Here is a 23,890-nt window from a genome sequence, read left to right on the forward strand (position 1 = left end):
ATAAAAGGGAGCTTCTATTATTAGCTTAACCAGTAATTTGGTTATATTTTGAAATAAGTTTGAATTCAGTGCATTGTAAAAATGATTATCTTTACTTCTAGTCACATCAACAACAAAAAACACACTTAAAGTGAAGAGCCACTGATTTCTATTAACAATTACACATCTCTGAATTATTCCAATAGCAGAAACACCAAGCCTAAGGAAATTCACATATACTTTGGGCAGGATTTTTTTTAGAAAGGTGAACATACTGTGTGTGTGTGTGTGTGTGTGCGCACGCACGCTACTACGTAATCTAAAATAGGACTCAAAGTTAATACCAAATTTTATAAAGAAACTAACTTGTAGTAATGTTGCCTCTGTCCTTGATCACATTCACGCACTTATCAACATGCACCCTGAAAAGAAATAACTGGCATAGTTTGGTTTTGCATTTATATAATGACAAAAAATTTCACCATTCTCTCCAGGCATTCATTAGACCTCATACTGTTTTGAAAATAATTAAATGAAGGTATTGTCTGACAGATCCTATTAACTAGCATGGTCAGTGCACATGCTTCATCCAATAAATTGTTCCTAAAGTTCCTACAACACAGACAATGCTTTTTCAAATGCTTGGTAGGCTCAGCAAATTGAAACCTACAGAGCAAGCTTGCTCTTTTGTATGGGGAAGGATTACACATAGCATTCGAAGGATTCCAAGCAGGAATGAGTCTTCTCCCTGCTAATAAAGCACAAAGGGTTATGTAGATCTGTACTGCCCTCTGACTCAAGAACAAGACTAAAGATTAAACTTCTCATAAACTTCTGAGAGTTGTAAAAGAGGGCTGCTAGCCTGTGATTGCGGGGGGCGGGGGTGGGGGGGAGAAACAGCAACAGCTATACAGGAGAGTCGCATAACTTCCAAAAAGTCCCCTTACCTTTCAGGCAAAACATCCTAGGACTGTTCCATGGAGGGAAGTGAAAGGGTCCTGTCTGCACAGAGTGCAGTGCACCAGTGCTAGGTACAGCTGTTCCCCAGTCCGCCCCATTCAAGCGCACAGCCGAGAAGCATGGCAGCGAGCCAACTCCTGCTGCTATAGGAAGCTGCTGCCCAACCCACCGATTTCTAAACAACACTGTGGAACCTCCCCATCTCCCACCTCCTCTCATTCCAAAAAAGAAAAAGGGGGGGGGGGACCCAGCCCCTCTATTTAAGAAGGGAGAGAAAGACAACTGTGCCTCTTCAACCACGCCTAGCACAGTACAAACCTAAATACATTTGTTTTATCTCCCTTGTCAGCACATTCGCACTGAAAACAGCTCATATTCATCTACTGGTCAGCATCATGAAAAATAAATCACCCTTAATCTACCTCAGCAGTTTCCTATGAATTGCAAGTTCTGGCTCTTTTTTTTTTTTCTTTTTTTTTTTTTGTAATTGCTCTGGAATGTGTTACTTTTGAAGTGCTTTATTTGGCTAGTTTTCATATTGTATGCATGTGCGCGCACACAAAGAGAGACTTATGGTGCAAGTAAGGAAAACAAACAATCAAGAGCCGATTGTTATTACACTTGAATGTCACCAATGGTTTCCTGCAAACCTAAGGTGTCCTGTGAAAATACTAGAACTAGGCACAGCCCAAACAGGAACTTAAGCACACTTTAAAAATCACTGTTTGTCCTGGGTTAGCCTACTGTTTTTGCATATTGTTGATTATGCCTTGAACTGGATTTGGGATGTTTCGTTGACTTTTTTGTACTTCTTTTAAAAAAAGACAGAAGAGCCATTTTGTTCTCTGAGTAAAGTTGAAACTACACAAAATAGCGGTAGAGCCTTCTTTTCATGCTCACTAGCGGTTCCTTGTCATCCTGGAAAAAAGTGGCAAGTGGGGTGCAACAGTCAAGTGGGCCTATTGTTGTTCAACACCTTTATAAGGACTTGGATGAAGGAATTGAGGGCATGCAAATGACACCAAACTGGGGGGGGGGGGGGTAGCCAATGATGAAGATAGAATTGGGATTCAAGATGACCTTAACAGATTAGAAAACGGTGCCAAAACTAACAAAATGCATTTCAATAGGGACAAATGTAAGATTCTGCACATAGTCAGGAAGAATCAGCTGCACAAATATAAGAAGGTGAACACCTGGATTGCCAATGGATTGCCAGGACATGCAAAAAGGAACTAGGGGTCTTAATAGACCACAAGCTTAATAAGAGTCAACAGTGTGATGCAGCAGCAAAAAAAGTGAAAGCTATTCAGCGAAAGTATAGTGTCCCTGTCAAGAGAAATAACAGTCCCGCTCTATTCTGCCTTGGTCAGACCACACTTCGAGTCCTGTGTCAAGTTCTGGGGAGCACAATTTAAGAATGATATTGACAGGCTGGAATGTGTGCAGAGGAGGGCAACCAAGATGATCAAGGGTCACATGGAAGATGGAGCAAACTGGCTTTCTCCTGTTCTGGAGGCTTGGACCCGAACCAATGGCTTCAAGTTACAAGAAGGAGATTCTGACTATAAATCAGGAAGAACTTTCTGGCAGCAAGAACTGTTCAATAGTGAAATGGATGCCTACAGTATGTGGCGGACTCTCCTTCATTGGAGATTTTTAAGCAGAGGTTGGATGGCCAACCACTTGATGAGTTCTAGTTGAGATTCCTGCATTGCAGGGGTTGGACTCGATCAGGCATAGGGAAACTCAGGCCTCCAGATGTTTTGGGACTACAACTCCCATCATCCCTAGCTAACAGGACCAGTGGTCAGGGATGGTGGGAATTGTAGTCCCAAAACATCTGGAGGCCTGAGTTTCCCTATACCTGGACTAGATAAACCTCGGTATCACTTTCAACTCTATAATTCTATGTTTCTATGAAAAGTTGTGCAACATGAGGCAATGGGTATGATTTCAGGTGGGAAAGGATAATTAAATTTTCCTCTGCCTACTGCCTGCCTACCTCTCTCCCCATTTTTACCTACTAAAGCCCATTCCCAGTCTCATTCATTGTCTCCCATCTCTGCCCCAAAAGAAGCACTATACAACATAATACTAATGAGTAATACAGTGTATATATGAGCAGTTTCTATGATACTACCATATACCTCAGAATGTCCATGTTGTTATAACTAAAGTTTAGAAACACAACGGAAAAAAAATCGTAATGATAACTTTTCATACTGCTTGAGGATGAAAAAACCAACACCTTCAAAGTGTTTAACATAAGGAATAAAACAATTACATTATTAGGTGTTTTGAGCATGGAATTTTCCAAGGCCACATGCCTTTCCAAAGCCGGCAACAACACTCTTCTCCACTTGCGAGTCCCAACAACTGGTATATAGAGGCATATTGCCTCCAACAGTGAACGTGAAAACATAGCCTTATCCTCCATGAGTTAGTGTAATACTATTTTAAAGCTATCCAAATCTTGTGGGAATCATACTTTCCTCACAAACAAAACTTCAGGAGTTGGCAGCCCTGTGAAAACTCCCACAAAATGGCCTTCTATGTAACTAGAAAGTGCACATGCATGTAAAAGCACAAATTGTTTTATTAGGGGAAATCAAAAGGCGTTTTTTCCAAATTGAGATATTCACTGAGAAAAACAAGTACACCATCTCACAAGGCCACTCCAGAAGCTTGGTGAACCAAAGAAAGGAGGAAGATTTCAACACAACATTCAAAGGTTGTGTCTGAGGACATACCAGGAAAATCCTCTTGCGACAACCCTTCTTTCTATGCTCCATCTGCAGAAGCATCAGTTTCCAACAGAAGACTCTGGAGCAGACTCTATGGTCATGAATGCAGTTCCCCTGTCCCTCTCAGCTACTCAGAGGTTGGCTGAAACCAGTGGTGTCAGAAGAGGGGGTGTGGAAGTAGTTACAGTCATGTGGACCTTGGGACTGTGACAGCAGATAGGACACAGGAAAATATATGGGTTTCAGAGATGTGATCATGGGTTAGTGCTGTAATGGGGACTATTTGCTGTGATATGTGAAGGGCTACTAAAATAATAATACTTTCTTGTGAGTTTAATGCTGTTCAAACAGACAGGAAAAGTGCAGATTATTTGCTATGCTACTTCACTGGGAAGTTGTCCAAAACATTACAGTTTGCACATGCACCAACACACAGTGTTGGAATAAGCATTTGGATCAGAGCCATTGGAGTTGGCTAAGTCCAGTCTTTTAAAAATGTGTTCATTAATTACCTGGAAGAGAAAAATAAACAACACATTAATGATGTTCCTAGGAGACAATAAGCTGGGTTGAAGCTGTGAAGACCAGTACAAATCTTTAAGTAGCCATCCATAAGTGAAATGACAGTGAATGTTTAGAGGATAAAATGTAACATAATAAAAACTGAACAAAAGAGAGTAAGATTTTTTGCAAGGATGAAAAATTAGGATAAAAATTGCCTTGGTAACATGCTCAACATGACCTGCAATTATCTATCACCATCAACAGCTAAAACTGTGGGTTTTAGTGTTGTTGTTTTCTATAATACAGGTATGCATACATGAAGTTTATAGGACTAGTATACGTATTTAAAAACATTTTAGAAATGACCGAAGAAGCCCTTCTTCAAAAAAGAGGCCAGCTCTTTTACACTAGTGTGAACAGTGGGGTTGCTTTTGTGACCAGCTTGATTTGCAGTAGTTGAAGAGTTCATGATGTCTTATCTCCATGCGCTGAAGAAATTCATCCACTACCTACTATTATGGCATACCCATCAACAGTCCTGATTTGACCGGGACATCCTGGAATTACAGAAGCCATCCCGGCTTCTGATTGGATGTCCCAGAGAACAGAACATGTTGGCAGCTGATAAGCCCAGGCTTTCCTGAGTTGCTTGGGTGTTCTTTGTGAGTTATGTGCACTGTATCTGGGAAGTTCCACTAGGTGCAAATGACAAGGAAACATGGTTTAGTATTCTGGGTGGCCATACCACAATTATGGCTACATCACAACAATAACATTCTCTTTGTCTACAGCTTTCTGAAAGTGAAACCTGAATGTTTCCATATTATTATATAGTTCTGAACAAAGATATGGTAGAAAGATACAGTAGATTTCCGTCCAAAAGACTGTGGCCACATCTACATCTTACATTTAAAGCACATGACTTTCCCCAAAAGAATCCTGGGAACTGTAGTTTGTTAAGGGTGTTGGGACTGTACTCCTGTGATAGGTAAACTTCACTACCTAGGATTCTTTGAGGAAAGCCATCTGTCTCAAATGTGTTTTAACAGTATGGTGAGGATGCGACCTGGGACCTTAGGGTAAAGGGACGGCAATAAATAAAGTAGTGATATGCATAGATGTGTCTTTATTTTGGGATGTGGTAGTAAAATCATAGAATTGTAGAGTTGAAAAGGACCACGAGGATAATCTAGTCCAAGCCGTGCAATGCAGGAATCTTTCACCCAACGTAGGTCCCACAGTTCTGAGATTAAGAATCTCATGCTCTATCGACTGACCTATCATTAGGACTTCTCTATTCCTATCCAACTTTAACTTACCCCATTTTTCCACAAGTAGCCTCTAGGTCTGCCACTACCCACCACTTTTTAAATAAGAACAGGTCAAACAAAAGCCATCAGGCGTACAAAGGGTAATGCCTCAGAGAGTTTGTGATAAGTCAAGAAAGGTACGGTATGTGCAAGCTCACAGTTCCAAACAGGTTTGTAAGTTTCACCCCAAGGCATTCCCTATTTGTGTAGATATGGTGAAATTTTGAACCAAGTTCGAAGGCACAAGAGAATAATTATAGTTTCTTCTTCCCCATGTTCTGTTTGTAGGGAAATGCTGTATTTTGGACTTCGTAATTTTGTTACATTATAGAAGTGAAACTAAAGTTGTCATAGTACTACTGTTGTCAATCTTTTTAAAACGTTGATTTGTATGACTTCCTGTTTTAAACATGCTAGTGGTAGCCTTTAATGTTTCAGCCCTGTGGCCTACCTTTAACACAAACATGCATTAAAGGATTCATTTCCTACTTTTTTTTACCATACATTTGCATTGTGGTAGGTCAAGTTGTGACCCAGTAATGGGTTCCAATCCACTAACTGACAACCAATGTGCTAGGCTAATTTATGTGGCTGAAGTGAAATTGAGAAATGATGTAGATAAGGTGCTGGCGGGAATACATATGATCACATGCCCTCTGACCTCAGTCTCTCCTGGCTTACTAAATCTAGCAGAGGGTTGACTGGTTGGGTCCAGAGCACGGTTAATGCTTCCTTGCGTAAGGGTCCCTGCTGCCTTGAAACTGGCCATAGACCCCTTAGACTGGAACAAGTATTGCAGTCACAAACACTCAATTTTGGGGGAAGGTGGTGGAGAGGGTTGTGCTGGGGCAGCTACAAGCATTCTTGGATGATGCAGACTATTTAGATCCATTTCAATCTGGATTGAGGCCTGGCCATGGGATTGGGTTTGATTGGTCACCATGAGAGATGACCCCTGTAGAGAGCAAGGAAGGGGGAATGCAACTTTGTTCTTGTTTCTTATTTTGCTTGTCAGATTTTCATACCATTAACTATAGTATCATACTAGGCTAGCCCTGAGATGTTCCAATTTTACCTTCAGGACCATGTCCAGAGAGTTACATTGGGAGACTGCTTTTTAGTTCCCTGGCAGCTGTGTTACCGGGTACTGCAGAGCACCACCTTATCTGCAATGCTATTTAATATCTCTATGAAGCCACAGAAGTGGTTGTTTGGTGTTTGGGGACGAGTCGCCATCAGTATGCTGATGATACCGAGTTCTATTTCTCCATAACATCTGAATAGGGAGAGCCTGGACGCGGTGGTGTGATGGATGAGAGAAAAGCTGGCAAGATGGCGGCACTATGGATGAGTAGTTCCCATGACTTAACTGCACTTAACTACAGTGTAAGAAAAAGTATGACAGTAATCTACCAAATCTGCTAAATGCATAACTACAACAAAAAAACACAGCCATTCATATACTGGTACCTCGTTTATATTTAGACACATGCCAAACCAAAAGAGTAGGGCAAGCAGACAAAAAAATGCAAGGGAAGGAAGAAAAGGAGACAGCGATCATCATTTGAGATTTATACCAGCAGGAAAAGGCCTTTCTTTTGCCCTGGGGATGGGTCAGCAGGTGCAGCTAATCAGGCAAAGTATATTACTGTGCCTGACCGTGTTGCCTTCCAGCAGGGGAACATGATTTAAGTTGGTAATCATTAAATCAGGCCTGCCAATTTAAAAGCATGATCCTTTAACGTATGGCAAATAGAAGTGCTCCATCTATCACATGTCTAATGGTGAACCACACAAACACACATTGGAAAAGCCAAGAAATCTACTGCTATTACAAAGTTAATCATACAACATGGAGGCACTTAAAAATTACTTGCCTATCATGCTCTTCTTAAATATCTAGTGCTTAATAATATTCATATTGGTCTCTCTGGGCCATCCAGTCATTAAACAACCATACCAATGCTCAGTGGTATAGCGGTACATTTTTTTTGAAGTAAAGGAGCTCATTATGACTGCCCAGCTAGCTATCTACACTCCCAAGGAGAGTCCAAAAATGCAGACAGCTGTGTGTGTGTGTTTGTGTGTGTGTGTGCGCGCGCGCATATATATATATATATATATATATATACACACACACACACACACACACATAGACACCCAGAACAGCAGCTCTAACACCCAAATTTATTAAGATCAACATGACTGCAATTTAAGCTAAGAACAAGTTAAATCAGATCTATACACAGAATATTTCTATATAGGAATTTTTATACTCAAGCATTCTGCTAAGTGACATTTTTGAAAGAAATCTTAAAGTTCAAAGGAATCAAACAAAAACAAATCACTATGTCCAGCTAAGATACAACCTAAAAGTAGCTTTAAAAAAACAAAAAAACAATTCCTAGAATTCTGAAAACTCTTGGAATGCCAGTGCCCAATTCCAGCAGTTGTATGAATAAATCACAGAGAGAACAGTATTGACATGCCAGTTTCTAAAAATATGAGGGGAAAGCACTAATACTGCTAATTTAGTTGAGAGGATATTTTTTCCAAGCATATTCCAAATTTAACATGCTGATAACAGTCCAAATCAAGACTGAAATATACTCTTTGAAACCACCGCAAGCCTAACCCATAGTTTTAGCATGTCTAAGTTAACATTTATTGTCAATACAACATAATTATCCAAACTAGCCATGTGATTATGGCATTGCATACCAAACCACAGGTACTTATTACTCTGGAATTTTAAGCAATTGCTAGCATTAAAAATGATTTGAGTTTTGAAATTTGCATCAGATGGGTGTGGGCACATAAGGGAAGGAAAACTATTCCCTACACAGTTTTGCAAACAGGGGGAGGGAGCATGTGGCCCTCCAAATGTTGCTGGACTCCATTTCCCATCATCCATGACCACTGGGAATATTGGCTGCGGCTGATTGGACTGGAGTCCAATAACTGCTGGGGGTTCCCCATCCCTGCTGTTTTCAACATTATGTACTTCCCTAAATTTACAACTTAATGACAGAAACCACATATGAATTGAGTTCCAATAGTTGTTATAATCCACTTATATACCTTATTATCGATATGTACAGAGATCCAAAAGTTTTGGCTGGCCTTGCTGAACAAGCACTTGTCAAATGCCTAACTACCTTCCTCTTTGACCACCAGCTCCTGCCCCCACGGCTTTTACCCAGGAGAAAATTGGCAGAGAAGTAGGTGTGCTGGTAGGTGTGCTGGCTTGAGATGATGCTTACTGAAGGCACCCCAAGTGCTTTCAGGCAGCAGTGACCAACCTTCCTTGTGCCCATCCTCTGCTCATCTTCCCTATTCAGACAATGAAAGGGCAGTGTAGAAGGTTGCCAATGTGGCCAAGCATCTTCAGGGTTTTCCACCAAACAACCTGAACCCCACCATACTGCTGTCAAAAACTCCCTAGCTCTCCTCCCAACATTGGGGTGTACTCGACTGACTTACTTCAAAGTTAGCAGTCCAGCTGCTCATCACCTTCACCAGACAACAATGGCACACTGAGAAAAGCAAACAGAACTGCTGAATCTTTAACTACCGGTCTTACTTAGAGGTGTGGTTCAGATGCAATGATCTTGGTTCACTACACCATACTTTACTAGACCACAAACAAGCACTGGGGGGGGGGGATGGGGTATTCAACAACATTTTAGTCAAAGCAGACCCACTGAAATTAATGAGCATGACTAAGTCCGTTAATTTCAATGGGTCTACTGTGACTAAAACCACCTCTCCTCTTTTCCTTTACCCTTCTCTCACTTTTAACCCAGTTTCCATTTCATCTGAAGTTGAAAACCGACTTAAGCTCCTACTTCAAGTCAGGAATGCAAATCATGGTTTGATTCAGTTTCCATGCCAGGACTGTAGTAAGAGCTTAACTCACATATTCCCAGTTTAGATATATCAGGAAACTTTTACATCTGGAGATATAATATAAAAGGGGATATATAACTGGGAATATAAAAGCTGTTCTTCATCAGTTTGAACCAATTACTCCTTATTCCTGCATAAAGACCTTCTTAAGCAATTACAGTAGCTGAAGTCATATACAGTGGTACCTCGGGTTAAGAACTTAATTCATTCTGGAGGTCCGTTCTTAGCCTGAAACTGTTCTTAACCTGAGGTACCACTTTAGCTAATACGGCCTCCTGCTGTCGCTGCGCCACCACCGCACGATTTCTGTTCTCATCCTGAAGCTAAGTTCTTAACCTGAGGTACTATTTCTGGGTTAGCGGAGTCTGTAACCTGAAGCATATGTAACCTGAAGCATATGTAACCCAAGGTACCACTGTAGTACCTGGAAGTCTTAAAACACAAGCAATATTCTAAACAGCAGTGAAAGGGAGCGTAATGGGGGTAGGACAGAGCAGGGAGGGTGTGGAACTGGGAGGAGCAGGCTTTTACACGCTCTGCTGATGCATGCAGGGCTCAGGAACACAACCCCCATGCAAAATGGTTGTTGCCTGTATTAAATAAAGCAGGTGGCAGCCAACAGATGCCTCAAACCAGTGCTTAACGCAGAACACAAGTTGGATTGATTTCATTACACATACATTTGATTAAGGGAAGCAAAGTCATTATGGTGTATTTATTTTTGCTCTGCAAAAATTTGCCTGTTTCCATTTTTTCCAGTTTACTAAATGCATACCTCATAAAGTAGCTTAGATATAGCCTCCTCTCCCTACCCCACCACTAGCCCAAAGATTCATCTCAATGGCTATCAACAGCAACCTATTTCTCCCTTTTCACAGTTCTGCAGCACTTGAAACCATGTCAAATTTTACTAAATTGTCAAGAAACGATTCTCTTCAGGAAGGAGTACTGTATGTAGACTGTCACAGGCAGACATCTCAGATTTTATGGAAACCGCAATTCTCCATGGCTTCCTGGTACAGTTATATTATTTGCACGAGACAAAATGAATGTAAGAGATTGTCATGTATGACATCTATAGGCCATAGACTTTTACATGTCCATGGCAATATTCAGTTATAGATCTTATAATTTAGACATATTACAAGCAAAATCAAGTGCACAAACTCACTTGGTCCCACCCATATCCACTTTTTTAATTATCCTTCCCCTGCTTCACACTAAAAAAACCAACCCTATTTTTTTTTAAAAAAATCTGCCATGCACTGCAGTCTCTATTATTACAAGTGATTCAAGCTTTTATAGTTGCTGTCCAATTACAGGGAAAAAATGATTCTCTCCTCCCATCCCTTACTGTGCTCTGTACAATGGACTTCTTTATTTTATATAAGTCGAGTGTAGAATAATGCTGCAATCAAAATCAATGCACTATGTTCACCCCCCCACCTCCCCCCGCCCCACTGTCTGACTGTGTGAATGCTCATTAAAAGAAAAACTAGGCCTTGCAAGAAAGGCTAGAGGAATTGTAATGAACAAGAGAGAACATAAATCTAACTAGGACAATACATAACATACCGATGTGTAACATATTACACATGAGAACATTTGTTTTGCCATCCCTTTAAAATTAAAAACAAAAAAAGTAAACTGCCTACAGAAGATCCATATACAATTTTTGAAGTATTGAAGCAGCAGTGTTCAAGCAAATAAGCTATTATCTGGGTTTATCCGCATAGTACTCGGCAAATCTTGAATAAATTGTCTCCTTCTCTCCCCTCTTCCCATTTTTGTGCTTTTGAACTTAAATTCAAGCCACAGTTTTCTGTCCAAAATCAGTAAAATTGTCAAGAGAAAATTAAAGCGAACACTGCCTTGCCTACCATGCTTTCTCTATACTGTATATAGGAAACTCTTAGAGGGCAGATGCACTAATTTGCTCACTCTCAATCAGCACTAAAACTAATGTAACATTTTTTCCCCAGCAAATGTATAATTTTTAATAGAATCTGAAAAAATGCACTACAAATTAAAAGTGGTGGCATGTACCTATTTTATTATTATTATTGTTGTCACGCCAAGCATCAGTGCACAATCAGTGTTGGGGTGCTTTAAAAAGAGGGACAAGTGTTTGTTGATCCTTCATTTATGCCAAAGTTTTTATTTATTTTTTAAGACTAGCTTGCAACTTAGCAGTCAGTCCCATGAATGGGGAACTTGTTCAGAATATATGAACTCTTCAAAGGGAGGAACACTGGAAGAGATTGATTAATTACATTTGTAGATGTACCTTTCTTTCAAGAGCATGTGTGCATTTCCTTATATTTCCATTTTATTTTCAGACCTTTTCAGAACAACACATTGAAGTGAATTAGACTTGAAAAGCAGTCAACTTATTAGTTTTATGGTTCTGCGGTTTTCTATCCAAGTGGGGATTTGAACTTTCAAGTTTCCATGCACCAAATCCACTATATCACATGGGTTGGGTGTTTTTTTGGCTATTTTTCACAAGAGAAATAACCTCCCATCACCTTTGCATGCTTTACTCAGACTTGCCATTCTCATCTGGAGTTGCTGTTCTTTACTCAACCAACTCTAGTCCTAAGGTTTTTCCGCTTGACTTGGGAATTTCCTACAGCCAGGACTACAACGAAGTTACACTGGGAGTTTCCCATAGTGTGGTAGACTTGCCTTAGGGCAACTTGTGTAACATAATGCTCTGGGTTCACAAACAGACCTTTTAAAGGAATCATATGAGAAAGCAGATGAGAAAGATTAGTCATCTATTCCAGTTTTCTGCTGATGAATCAGTGCACAGGACACAAGTCTAGGATCCTGTTTGCAAACGTGTCCATGAAACATTGTTTCCTCCATGTAATGTTCCTATATAGAGGTACTTGTGATTGGTCCAAACGTGGGCCATGAAAATACTCTCAAGATGCTTAAGCAAGAACTCCTTTCTTAATACAGCCTTATTTACATTGGCCAGCTGCTAATGTCTTTTGTTGAAAATAATCAACAGTTTTTAACCCGATTTGACTAAAGATCCAAAGGTTTCACAAGGAGTAGCAATGAATTTCACATTGGTCCTGGTACAGTGCAAGTCACTTATAGCAGACTAATCTGCACAGAATACACATTGCCAGGCCACTTTACTCCTTGAAAGTTTCCCCCTGGGAGCCCCATAGTTCTGAGAGGTTTAACCAAACACCTCTCCATACTGCCAAAACTTTAAAAGGCTTTTCAACTTCCAAATGTAAACATAGCACAGGGCAGCTCAGTAGATAATCACACCTAATTGAGTAGTTAGCTTCACATAAAGGGACAAGAATGTAGGCATCATTAGCTTGTTATGTTCTAATTCAGTTTCAGTGTATGATTATTGAGGTTTGGTTGGACTAACGGTGAATGTATTTAAGAAGAGAGCACTCATAATTAAAGGGTGCGTCCCAACTAAAAAAAACCCTCACAGTATCCTTTACTCACAAGAGTGACATCCAAGGGTCACAGAGCCTGAAATTTCAGGTCTGACTTTATCAGCTGTCACTGGAAACTTACTCTCTCCCACCCCTACTCAGATCTGTTGAACAAGACAGGAACAAAACAGAATAAAAACAGACCATAAGAGTACCTAATAGGGACACAGAAGGGGATAAGCATCTGAGAAATTGAATAGTGCAGTTTGCTGGCACTTCTATTAGCTAAAGGGTAAAGGAACCCCTTACCATTAGGTCCAGTCGTGGCCGACTCTGGGGTTGCGGCACTCATCTCGCTCTATAAGCTGAGGGAGCCAGCGTTTGTCTGCAGACAGCTTCCAGGTCATGTGGCCAGCATGACTAAGCCGCTTCTGGAGAACCAGAGCGGCGCACGGAAACGCCATTGACCTTCCCACCGGAGTGGTACCTATTTATCTACTTGCACTTTGACGTGCTTTCAAACTGCTAGGTTGGCAGAAGCTGGGACTGAGCCACGGGAGCTCACCCTGTCACAGGGATTCGAACCGCCAACCTTCTGATCGGCAAGTCCTAGGCTCTGTGGTTTAACCCACAGCATCACCCGCATCCCTGGCACTTCTATTAGCCATCCATAAAAGTACAATAACAAGCTTAAGAGCAAAAAACACCACTACCAAAGCCAAATCCAGTATCCAGGTAAGGTTCTTGCTGCCCTGAGGCCCCCTTCACAACCACATGCAGCATCAAAACAACATGTTCCCCCATTTTCACTTTCTACACCAAGAGCAGGATGCTTTTAAAAAAGGACTTTTGGTCTGATCCAGCACGGTTGTTCTTTACGAAAACTTTATAAAAATACCTTACTACTACCCACAATGCAATCTTTTAAAACCTACTTTTGAGCATTGGTGTGCTATTTGCTCACTGGTTTTTTATGGAGTCTACTATTTCCAATGGAAGTGTCAACAAGCTGCATCCAACAGGACTATCACCTGCTAAGCACAGAAGGCTATCAGGAAGACAATCCATCACCGTCTGATGGACTAGTTGGTAATGCACTGGATTATATGTTCTTTCAAAATCTGCCAAAATGGATAATGATTACTTCAACATGCAATGAACCTCATGCATCTGTACTGCCAGGTTCTGATTAAATATCGGGCATACTTCCAAAATACATATGATTAGTAAGATAGAAGTATATAGCTAGGGTTTGAGAAGGGACTAGGAGGAGGATCAGGTGATAAAGTCCCCACAAGCTGAGTGCACCACAACAGTATGATACAACATGATTGGGTGCTTCTGGTGATAAGTATGCAGGGTCGTGCTGTGTGAAAAGTCTATTTCACTGTCTGCAGAAGTGCACAGAATATATGATATATCTGCATAGCAAAATACAGGCAGATCAGCAGCTACTACTGCTATGTCATAACCATTATCAACATATACATGCCCATTCCCTTCTTCCCGCCTTGCAGCACATTTCATGCCCCTACAACAGGTGGAGAAGGGGGGAAATCCTTTTTGCCTTTTGCTTTATGACACCCACCCTTACATGCACAAGCTTTCTGTTCATCTCTGTTCTACACATATCCATCTACCCCTACCACCACCCCATGCACTCCAAAAATGTATGGAAAATAAATTACTTTGGTAAAACCATAGTTCTGCTTTGTTTTAACTCATTTATACAGTTGTAAATCTCTATGCAACTCCTTGCTACAGGCTGGACAGTTATCACAATACAGCTGCCATGTTAAGAAGCCTTGATATGAGAACACTGTTTCCGATTGGTGGGAATGAGGGCTTTGAGTAGCATACTACAAAGCAGAAGGATACACTATGAGGAAACACTTGCCACAGAGACCAAAAGGTCAAATGAAAGGCAGCATGTGGGGAAAATGGAAGGAGGGGGAAGGGATTTAATTAAGTAAAAGATTATAAGCAATAATACAATTAAATGATTAACTGCATATTTGAAAACAACAACAAAATCACCGTTTCTGTGCTGGGGTCTGTAGGTCCAGCTCTCATCCTCTTCTACCTGCTGCCCACATATAGATGTGAGTTCACCATCGCTGCGAAACAGCCTTTTTGTCTGCTTAGACAAGGTAGAGAAGTTTATCCAGCTCACAGCACGCGAGAGGGATCCTGGATTATGTTTCAACCGGAATGACTTTGAGGCACTTTCTTTTTTCATTTCTCGCCCCCAAAAAATAAATAAATCCACTGGAGTATGCAACTTTCAAAACCACCCTCGTAGCTTTCTCCTTTTTCTTTTTATCTAATATAAAATAGCCAAGTTTCTTTAAACTTAAAGAAAACACATGCACTGTTTAAATCTGCATGGCGCGCAGAACCCAGCGATTGTGCCTGTACAATTCCCGGAGGCTGATTCTGCCTACAGTACTTTGTGAGCTGCCAAACAAAACACAGCGGAAGAAAGAAAAACACCACGGCACCCTGAAAACAACCTTCAGATGAGGATTGTGTAGAAGCACAACACCGAGGGACAGAGCTTTCCGTTTTTTCCAGGTTTCAACCAAAGTCCATCTCCTCTGCTCAGTAACATTCTCCACCGATATGCTTGTAATCCAGCCTTCTCTTCTATCACATTTTCTTTAAACAAAAAAAGCCAGCTTCTTGGATCAGGGAGATGTACATGCTGCTAACAAGTTGCTAGACCAGGATACAAATTGGAACGGCTTTCTCTTTTCTGCAAGGAAATGGCACTGCCATTCTGATTCTTAAGTCCGTCCATCCTGTTTGCCCTTAAATGAAAAGCCTGGGGAACAATCTTCAGAAGGATTCTCTTTAACAATAAAAGAGACTGCCTGGCTAAAGCAATCGCTTAGGATTAGGGTGAAATATGATAGGCTCTCGCGCTCTCTCTCTCTCCCCCAAAGGCACAGCTGTAGAAGCAGCAAACTCCTCCTTTCTGTGGCAGACAGCTAACAGCAGTGCAAACTTCTGAGCAGGGTAGATAACTCAAGGGCACCTCAGCCAACTTATACAAGGAGCAATAAAAAGCTCAAATTTAAGTGGTACGAGATGTTTTATTTTACAATGGGCATACATTACACATAAGTCTGTAAAACATTGCTAGTTTTACTGGTGGTGAGAACGAGAGCTACAAACAAACAGGAAGTTTTCAATATACAGTTACATACATGACTTTTCTCCTATACTTTCCTATTACAAATTTCACTTATTCTATGTTTCAAACACCTTCACTTTTCATTACAGAAGCACACAGATAGGATTACCATTGTTAAATTAGATTAAATGTTTAATAAGAAAGCAAATTAACTACTGAATTCTATATAGCACACTGTATTCAGTTTTCCTGAAACTGCTGGAGGAAGTCTGCATGAAAAGAGTGAGAAAACAACACAAAATTCCAATGTACCCCCATCCCCCCATGAAAGAGCCAAGGATTGCAAGATCCAATACATTTTGACTACTTTCTCAGAATGTGATCCCATGGAGCTAGCAGATTTATATTTAGGGGTTTTGTCAACAAAAGCACTATAGCTCAAAAAAGAACTCCTTGAAGACACCCCATAAACCGCAATACATGATACTAATAAGCATGAGAAACCAACACTAGTTGACTCCATTATTATTATTTAAATTTGTATGCCACCTTTTATCCACAGATCTCAGGGTGCTTCACAACATAAAAATAGAAGATAAAAAACACAAAATACATAATAAAAACAAGAACAGAACCAATAACCCCACCCCACCCTCCATTCACATAAACCAAGAATAATTAATCCTCTTGTGCAGGACTAGTTCCAGGACTACAGGCACTGTGTTTTTAATTCAAAACAAAGCAATCTAACTCGACAAAAAACATCAAAAGACAAAAAAACGCATTTCTGGCAAAGAAGTGCCACCGGTTATGGTGCAATTGTTGTCTCACAAGAGACATCATTACTTCAGCATGCATACGTATTCTTCAGCACCTTTCAGAAGTAATTCCTTCTCCCCTGTAAAGTTACAGTTGTGTGACTCATAATGGAAGGATAAAGTTCATCGTCTGCCTGGGAAACAAACAGCCAAGTACTGTATCAGATTACCTATGAATCAGCTAGGCACACCAAAATGACCTTTGGCTCCTTGAACAATGGATTGGCCAACTGTCTTCAGTAAATAATTTAATAGGCTGTATTTATATTGTCCCCTTTGAAGGCAACACATACACCCCACTAAAAAAAAAAATCTACACCCCTAGAAGTAAAGCACATGGCATATAAAGTTATTTGACTGAAACCTGCAAATAAATATAGCAATGCAATTAACAAAACTACACTAAATGTGCTCGCGTGCTTTGGTGGTCACTAAGAGTCGGACACAACTAAATGACTAAACAACAACACTAAATGTTCCTTCAAATAATAGAGTTAACAGGTAAACAGGATTGCAGCATAATAATCTCTAGATGACTTCAATTTATTGGATAAGAATCTAGAGAAAGTGGAAAATTAAGTGGCAATCAAATTTCAGAGGCACAATTCCTAATTTCTGGTAGAAATCAAAACTTCAAATATTCCAAATACTAATATTGGCTCCATGCCACAGCTTGATAAAATGAACAGAACTGAACATGAAAATTAGGATTAACAACTGAGAATTCTCCCATTTCTGCAACACAAAAAGCAATGATATGATGTGATGTTTATTTTAAAGCACCATGTCATTTTGCCATAATATTTATTTGAGGAAGAGGAGGTTAACTCAATTTATTGTGATAAGGTCAGCAGTTACATGGCGGTCCCTGTTCATGAAGCAAAAATTACAATTCAGAGTATGTACCTGGTAGTACGTATTTTATTTCATAACACTTTCTCTTACAATAAAAACTTAGGGTAGATGTAGAGAAAAGAGATAAACTGTTCAAATTTAAATGAAATTTATTTTGCTAGAAAGATGTCAGTTTCATCTCATTATTTCTCAAATATAATTTACACAAATTGAAACTGAAAAATACTGGATTTATCCCACATTAGATTGTTTGTACTGACAAATAGTCCCAAGAGGAGGGAATCACAACAGTCTGTAGGGTGCAATCCAGCCAGTCATGCATTTTACATCCTATTTATTTCAGTGAGAGAGCTAAGCACATGTTAAATCTGTTGAAATCAGTGAGACCAAAGAGTATTTAACTTTAACTAGATTATGCCCTAGGAATTCTAACTGACCATTTCACAATATAACACAGGGCTGTAAAACTGTATATAAGAAAATGGAATACGCAGAAACAAAATTCCATACTTAACAGTGAATTTCTGTTCTTTGCAAGTGAACAAGATCAGCTAGATGGGGAAGGAACTATGTTCTGGGACCAGAAAACAGTCCCCAGTATCCTTCTGAAGCGCAACTCCCACCATGACATCCAGGCCAGCTGACTTCCTGCCTCAAGGTGAGAGGTATCTAACATGAGAATCACAATAAAGAAAGTAAAAGGGAAGACAACAAAGGGAAGATTAGATGATGAAATGCTCACACTCCAGTTCCAACTCTCTTCCCAGAAGTCCAACAGGCCAGAAGAATAAAACCTGAGCCTGAAAACAGTGGACCCCTTCATCCTAACTTCTCTACACTTGAAAACACCAGCAATAAACACCCAGTCCTTGCTGTACAAGTGGTGTTCTGGAGCACTAGAAGAAGGACAGGCACTTTTCCAGGCCACAAGAGGCATATGAGGCCAGGAACTGAAGGACACTGGCCATCTTCCAACCGCTTTCCTACACCCACTGAGCAGCTGTGCAGCAGCAGTGTCCATATTAGTCAGCATCATTCAGGCAGCAATCCAGAGAGCTACATGAATGAGAGACAACCAGGACTCTAACCAACCCCTTCAGGCTTCTCCCCATAGCTGGCCACAGTGGTTTCTGAGATGGCTGTGGGACAACTGCAAGTATAAGTTTGGAGGGTGGGAGAGAGGTCCAATGATCTGAACACAAATCACTAGGTCCCTCCCCAGTCAGTCTCTGACTCCATCCATGGAAGTAGGGGAGGAAATGCCTCCAGACTTTGCAAGGCCACACTATACCATCAGCTAGGCCAGGTATACGCTCCTTCAGATATACAGGACCGAGGCCATTTAGGGCTTTAAAGGTCAGCACCAACACTTTGAATTGTGCTCGGAAACGTACTGGGAGCCAATGCAGATCTCTCAGGACTGGTGTTATATGGTCTCGACGGCCACTCCCAGTCACCAGTCTAGCTGCCGCATTCTGGATTAATTGCAGTTTCCGAGTCACCTTCAAAGGTAGACCCACGTAGAGCACATTGCAGTAGTCCAAGTGGGAGCTAACTAGAGCATGCACCCCTCTGGCAATACAGTCTGTGGGCAGGTAGGGTCTCAGCCTGCGTATCAGTTGGAGCTGGTAGGCAGATGCCCTGGACACAGAATTGACCTGTGAGTCCAAAATGACTCCCAGGCTGCATACCTGGTCCTTCAGGGACACAGTTGCCCTATTCAGAACCAGGGAGTTCCCCCACACCCACCCATCCCCTATCCCCCAAAAACAGTACTTCTGTCTTGTCAGGATTCAACCTCAACCTGTTAGCCACCATCCATCCTCCAACCACCTCCAGACACTCACACAGGACCTTCACCGCCTTCACTGGTTCTGATTTAAAAGAGAGGTGGAGCTGGGTATCATCTGCATACTGATGAACACCCAGCCCAAACCCCCTGATGATCTCTCCCAGTGGCTTCATGTAGATGTTAAAAAGCATGGAGGAGAGGACGGAAGCCTGAGGCACCCTACAAGTGACAGCCCAGGGGTCTGAACACTCATCCCTCAACACCACTTTCTGGACACGGCCCAGGAGGAAGGAGTGGAACCATTGTATAACAGTGCCCCCAGCTCCAGAAGGAAGTCATGATCAATGGTATCAAAAGCCACTAAGAGAAAGCTCTCACCTTTGTCTCTAGCCTGCCAGAGATCATAGACCAGCACAACCAAGGCAGTTTCAGTCCCTTGATGAGGCCTGAATCCCGACTGGAAGGGATCCAAATGGTCCGCATCCTCCAGGCGTGCCTGGAGTTGTTCAGCAACCACCCGCTCAATCACCTTGCCCAAGAATGGAAGATTTGAGAACTGGCAATAGTTGGCCATATTGGCCAGGTCCAGATATTTTTTTTTAAGAAGCAGTTTAATGACCGCCTCTTTCAGCGGGGCTGGGAAGAATGGAGACACACTGAATACTGGACCAACAACATCTGGAGAGCCACATTTTCCCCACTCCTGTCATACATGCTGTCCCTTGTATTTATGTAAAAAAAAGTCACAAGTATCTTACTTGGCAGCTCTAATATTTCTTTATGAACAAAGTATATTTTCCCACATATTTTAGCTTAAGGTTTTAAAAGTTTCTGTTCAGTGAGCAAAGCAGACACTGATTTATCTGTGTTTTGGAACTGCTCTCATGCTAATTTTATCCCTGCAATCCTTATAATTTCATCCTTGATGACTCAGCACAGCAACTGCTGAACAATTAAAAGACTCAAAACGGTTGCTCCCTAAGGCAGTCTGCTTTAAAAAATAGTGATCATACGTTCTCATAAATAATCCACTTCCTCAGCCTTTTCTCTTCAGATATCAGAATTCATTCTTAGCCAATTAAGGGACATAGTCCAGCCACATTAAATAATACTGAAAGAATTTGTCCAGTTTCTAGGCACAGCTTTTTACACAGTATCTGTAAGTTGAGAATAGTTGTCCAAAACAAGTCTAACTCATGACTGATCAGACACTGCTTCATGAGAAAAACATTCAGACACAAAACTGCTTAGAAGCGCAGCTATCCAAACAGTACAACTGATGATGTAGCAGTACAACCCACCCCCAAACCATCTGTGAGCAAGTGGGAAAATGGTTGAGTAAACCTAGGCTTGCCTTATATCTGGAAAATTCCAGACATGTATAGAAATTGGACATCTAAAATGGCAACTGGGGGGATTTTAGAATTTTAAGACATGTACGGAATTTCCTGCACATATAGCAAGTAACCCACCTTGTTTTGTGTGTCTGTGTGTGTGCCAGAGAGGCTTGCTGTCCTGCTTCAGCCACCATTGGCTTTCCTTTTTGGCCCAGTCCTCTGCCTCCCAGCGTGTTTGCTTAACCCACCGCTCTGGCCCCACCCGCCATATGGCCACCGCCTTTGGAGGGAAGAGAGAGCGACAGGAACACGCAGGCATTTGTGAGGCAAAGCACTCGGCAGGGAGGACATGAAGGGGCTGCCTTCCTCTGGTACCTCTCTCTCTCTCTCTGGGCTCCTGGGGTAGGCGGCGAGGGGGTCGTCTCCCCTTCTTGAGAGCTTCTTTGGTTCTTCACCCCTGGAGGTCTTCAGGTCTCCTCCCCACCTTTGCACCCCTGTCTGGCCTCTGGAATCGCTGCTCTGGTGAGGTCTTCAAGCTCCGTCTCTTGAACTTGGGGGGGGGGGGCCTGCCACCCAGGCTGGATGCGGGGCTCTGCTAAGGCTGGGGCCGTATTCTGCTGCCTTCTGGGTTGCCTCACAGCAGCAGCAGCAGCAGGAGGAAGTTGCCACCATCTCCTCCTGCGTCTTCCTTCTCCCTGTCCAGCAGCTCACAGGGCTGCTCCCCCATGCACACACCCCTTTCCCGCTACAACATGCTGGTGTAGCTTCAGCACAACTTCTAGCCCTTCCCTTGGGGCGGGTGGATGAGGTGTCCCCAGCTCTCCTTCATACAAGCTGACACACACACCATTTTGTCTTTCAATGTGTTTTCAGTCAATTATCTAAATGAATCCTAATGTGGAACTGCTAATTCAAAAATCAGGTTTGCAATGCAGTACAAGTCATAAGTGGCAGGTCTGCAACAAAAAGTTGCAGTGTGGGTTGCTTCTGTTCAGGGCCCTAGCCTCTCCATTCCGTTCCATTCCTCCCAACCACCCCCACATATACTACCATTCTACCTTGACTTAGAATGTTGAGTCACCACTGAAGAGGGGGAGCAGAAAGGATATTCATGTCAGATATTTATTTCTCCATTTTGCAGTGGACACTTTTGTAACCCACCCTGGCTGCATGAAGATATTTTACTTCTTTGTGGGTGTCTATGGATACTTTCACTTATGTCACTGGAGACATTTGAAAGCAGCTTCTAAATACGAACCAGGAAAGAAATACTCCAAACCAGGAGTTGCCAATCTTTTCAGACCATTTTGAACTTTGAATTAGTCCTGTGAGCACCAAGCACAGAATGGCTGCCATGGAGGCGGGCGGGGTGGGGGACGGGAAGACAACGCAACACAACATGGCTGCCATGGTGGTGCAGGATAACAGAAAACTAGAGAACATACAGTCGTTGCCACTTCTCTAGACCATCTCATGCTTGCCATGAGAAGTCACTTATGTTCTGCTGGTCCTGATTGTGGAAATCACAAAATATTGATTTACACACAGAGACATGCTGTGCTGTCTATAAACAACAGGGGAAATTTTTCAGCACCAGGAAAAATATATGAAGTGGCAACATCCCCCCTCTCTCTTGCACACACACTCACATACATATTTTCCCTCAAACACCACACAGAGAGAAACACACCCCTTAGCTCCCTGCCCAAGTGCGTCTTTTCTTCTCTCTCACAGATGACACCTTCATACAGACTTCCCCATCTCACATAAACACCTCACATGCATCTCTCCCCCTCTCTCTGGAAGGCTTCCATTGAAAATAGAAAGACAGACAGAAAACAGTGATAGAATCACCCTGTATATGCTTCTGAATCATGTTCAACTGCTCATAAAATATTCCTAATATATATAAAAAGTCAGAGGCTGCCACTTTTCTAGCGTAGAGAGAGTATCCGGCATTAAATTGAAAGGTATGGCCACAAGATGGCAGTGTGAAACAACTGACTTGCCCATACAGATGAAAGGCTCAGATACTTTGTGCTACAGAAAACAGAGCTTTCCTGGATTCTGATACGCTTCTTTTTTAATTTTCTGGTCTGTACATCACTCAATTTTATCTGTGATATATATCATTCTGTTTTTATCTAGTTTTTAGGGAATGTTACTGAACATCATTATCACCTTTTTATTCTTTTAACATTAACCGCTTTTTATTATATTATGAGGTGTAAACAAACAAACAAAAATACCGTACATTGTAAAAATAAATAAAACTTACCAGCTTCTACCCTATCCTTACATAGAGTGGCTAAAAACAGTTTTTAAAAAACCTCATAACTTGGATCACCTCCCCCTAAAATCAGTCCTGCCAGCTGATCTTCCCCAAGGTCCATTTTAAAACATTCTCCACTCCTGCCAAGCTCCTAAACTAGAAATTGGGGTTGGGGGAGAGGGAGGGGGGAGAGTGGCAGCCAGGAAGAAGAAGCATTTGCCACTAAGAATCAACAGGAAAAGGAATGACCCTATCCCATTCCTGTTATCTCATCAGAGGTGCATTTGAAGGTGCACATGTTCACAGCATAAATGAAGAGTTCCAGTCCAATTTTTAAGCTTTCCCTGCCAGTGACCCCGAGTTCAGCGACTGTTGAGCCCCAACTCCTTCAGCCAGCCTAGTGATTAAATTTAATCAGATTTCTCTTGAGGGGTTTTGTACTCAAACATGGCTCCTCTCCAAACAACAATCTCAAGAGAAAGTACCACATCTAAGACTCTGCTGAGTTAGTGTATCATGTTCCACATATGTTCTTCAAGACTGGGTGTGGATGTGGTTGCGGCTTCATAATGCAGAAATCTTCTACAGCAAACTGTCCTTTTAACCACAAATAACTTCTCCCTTTCTTTATAAGGAACACTTGGCTAAAAGGAAAGAGTTTTGGATTTTTTTTAGAGAGAGAAAGGAAGTTAACTTTCATGTCCATTCTCAAAGAATGGACATCAGATGATTGTGTAATTTTCACCCTCTGTATAAAACATCAAGCAGATAACAGTATGGCACAATTTTTAAAACACCTTTGTTTTATATGTTGGAACTGTCTTCTGCTTCATATTATGCAGGACACACAATGCATAC

General features: G+C 41.6%; 1 protein-coding gene across 7 annotated transcripts in view; it reads right to left on the reverse strand.

Moving 5' to 3' along the window:
• NHSL1 (NHS like 1) overlaps positions 1–23,890 on the reverse strand; it is a 148,106-nt gene that overhangs the window by 82,954 nt on the left and 41,262 nt on the right. Inside the window, exon 1 of one of the 7 annotated variants that reach the window (XM_080999476.1) lies at positions 14,860–15,739. The exons of 4 other annotated variants lie outside the window; for them this stretch is intronic. In XM_080999476.1, coding sequence (XP_080855602.1) covers positions 14,860–15,061 — 202 coding nt within the window. In that variant the 5' untranslated portion in view covers positions 15,062–15,739. Of the gene's footprint in view, positions 1–926; positions 1,069–14,859; positions 15,740–23,890 lie in introns of those variants that run through there. 2 more of the 7 variants (XM_080999478.1, XM_080999474.1) reach the window with 2 other exon arrangements.

Source organism: Podarcis pityusensis, assembly GCF_964106645.2.
Source record: "Podarcis pityusensis genome assembly, chromosome: 3".
NCBI classification, from domain to species: Eukaryota; Metazoa; Chordata; class Lepidosauria; order Squamata; family Lacertidae; genus Podarcis; species Podarcis pityusensis.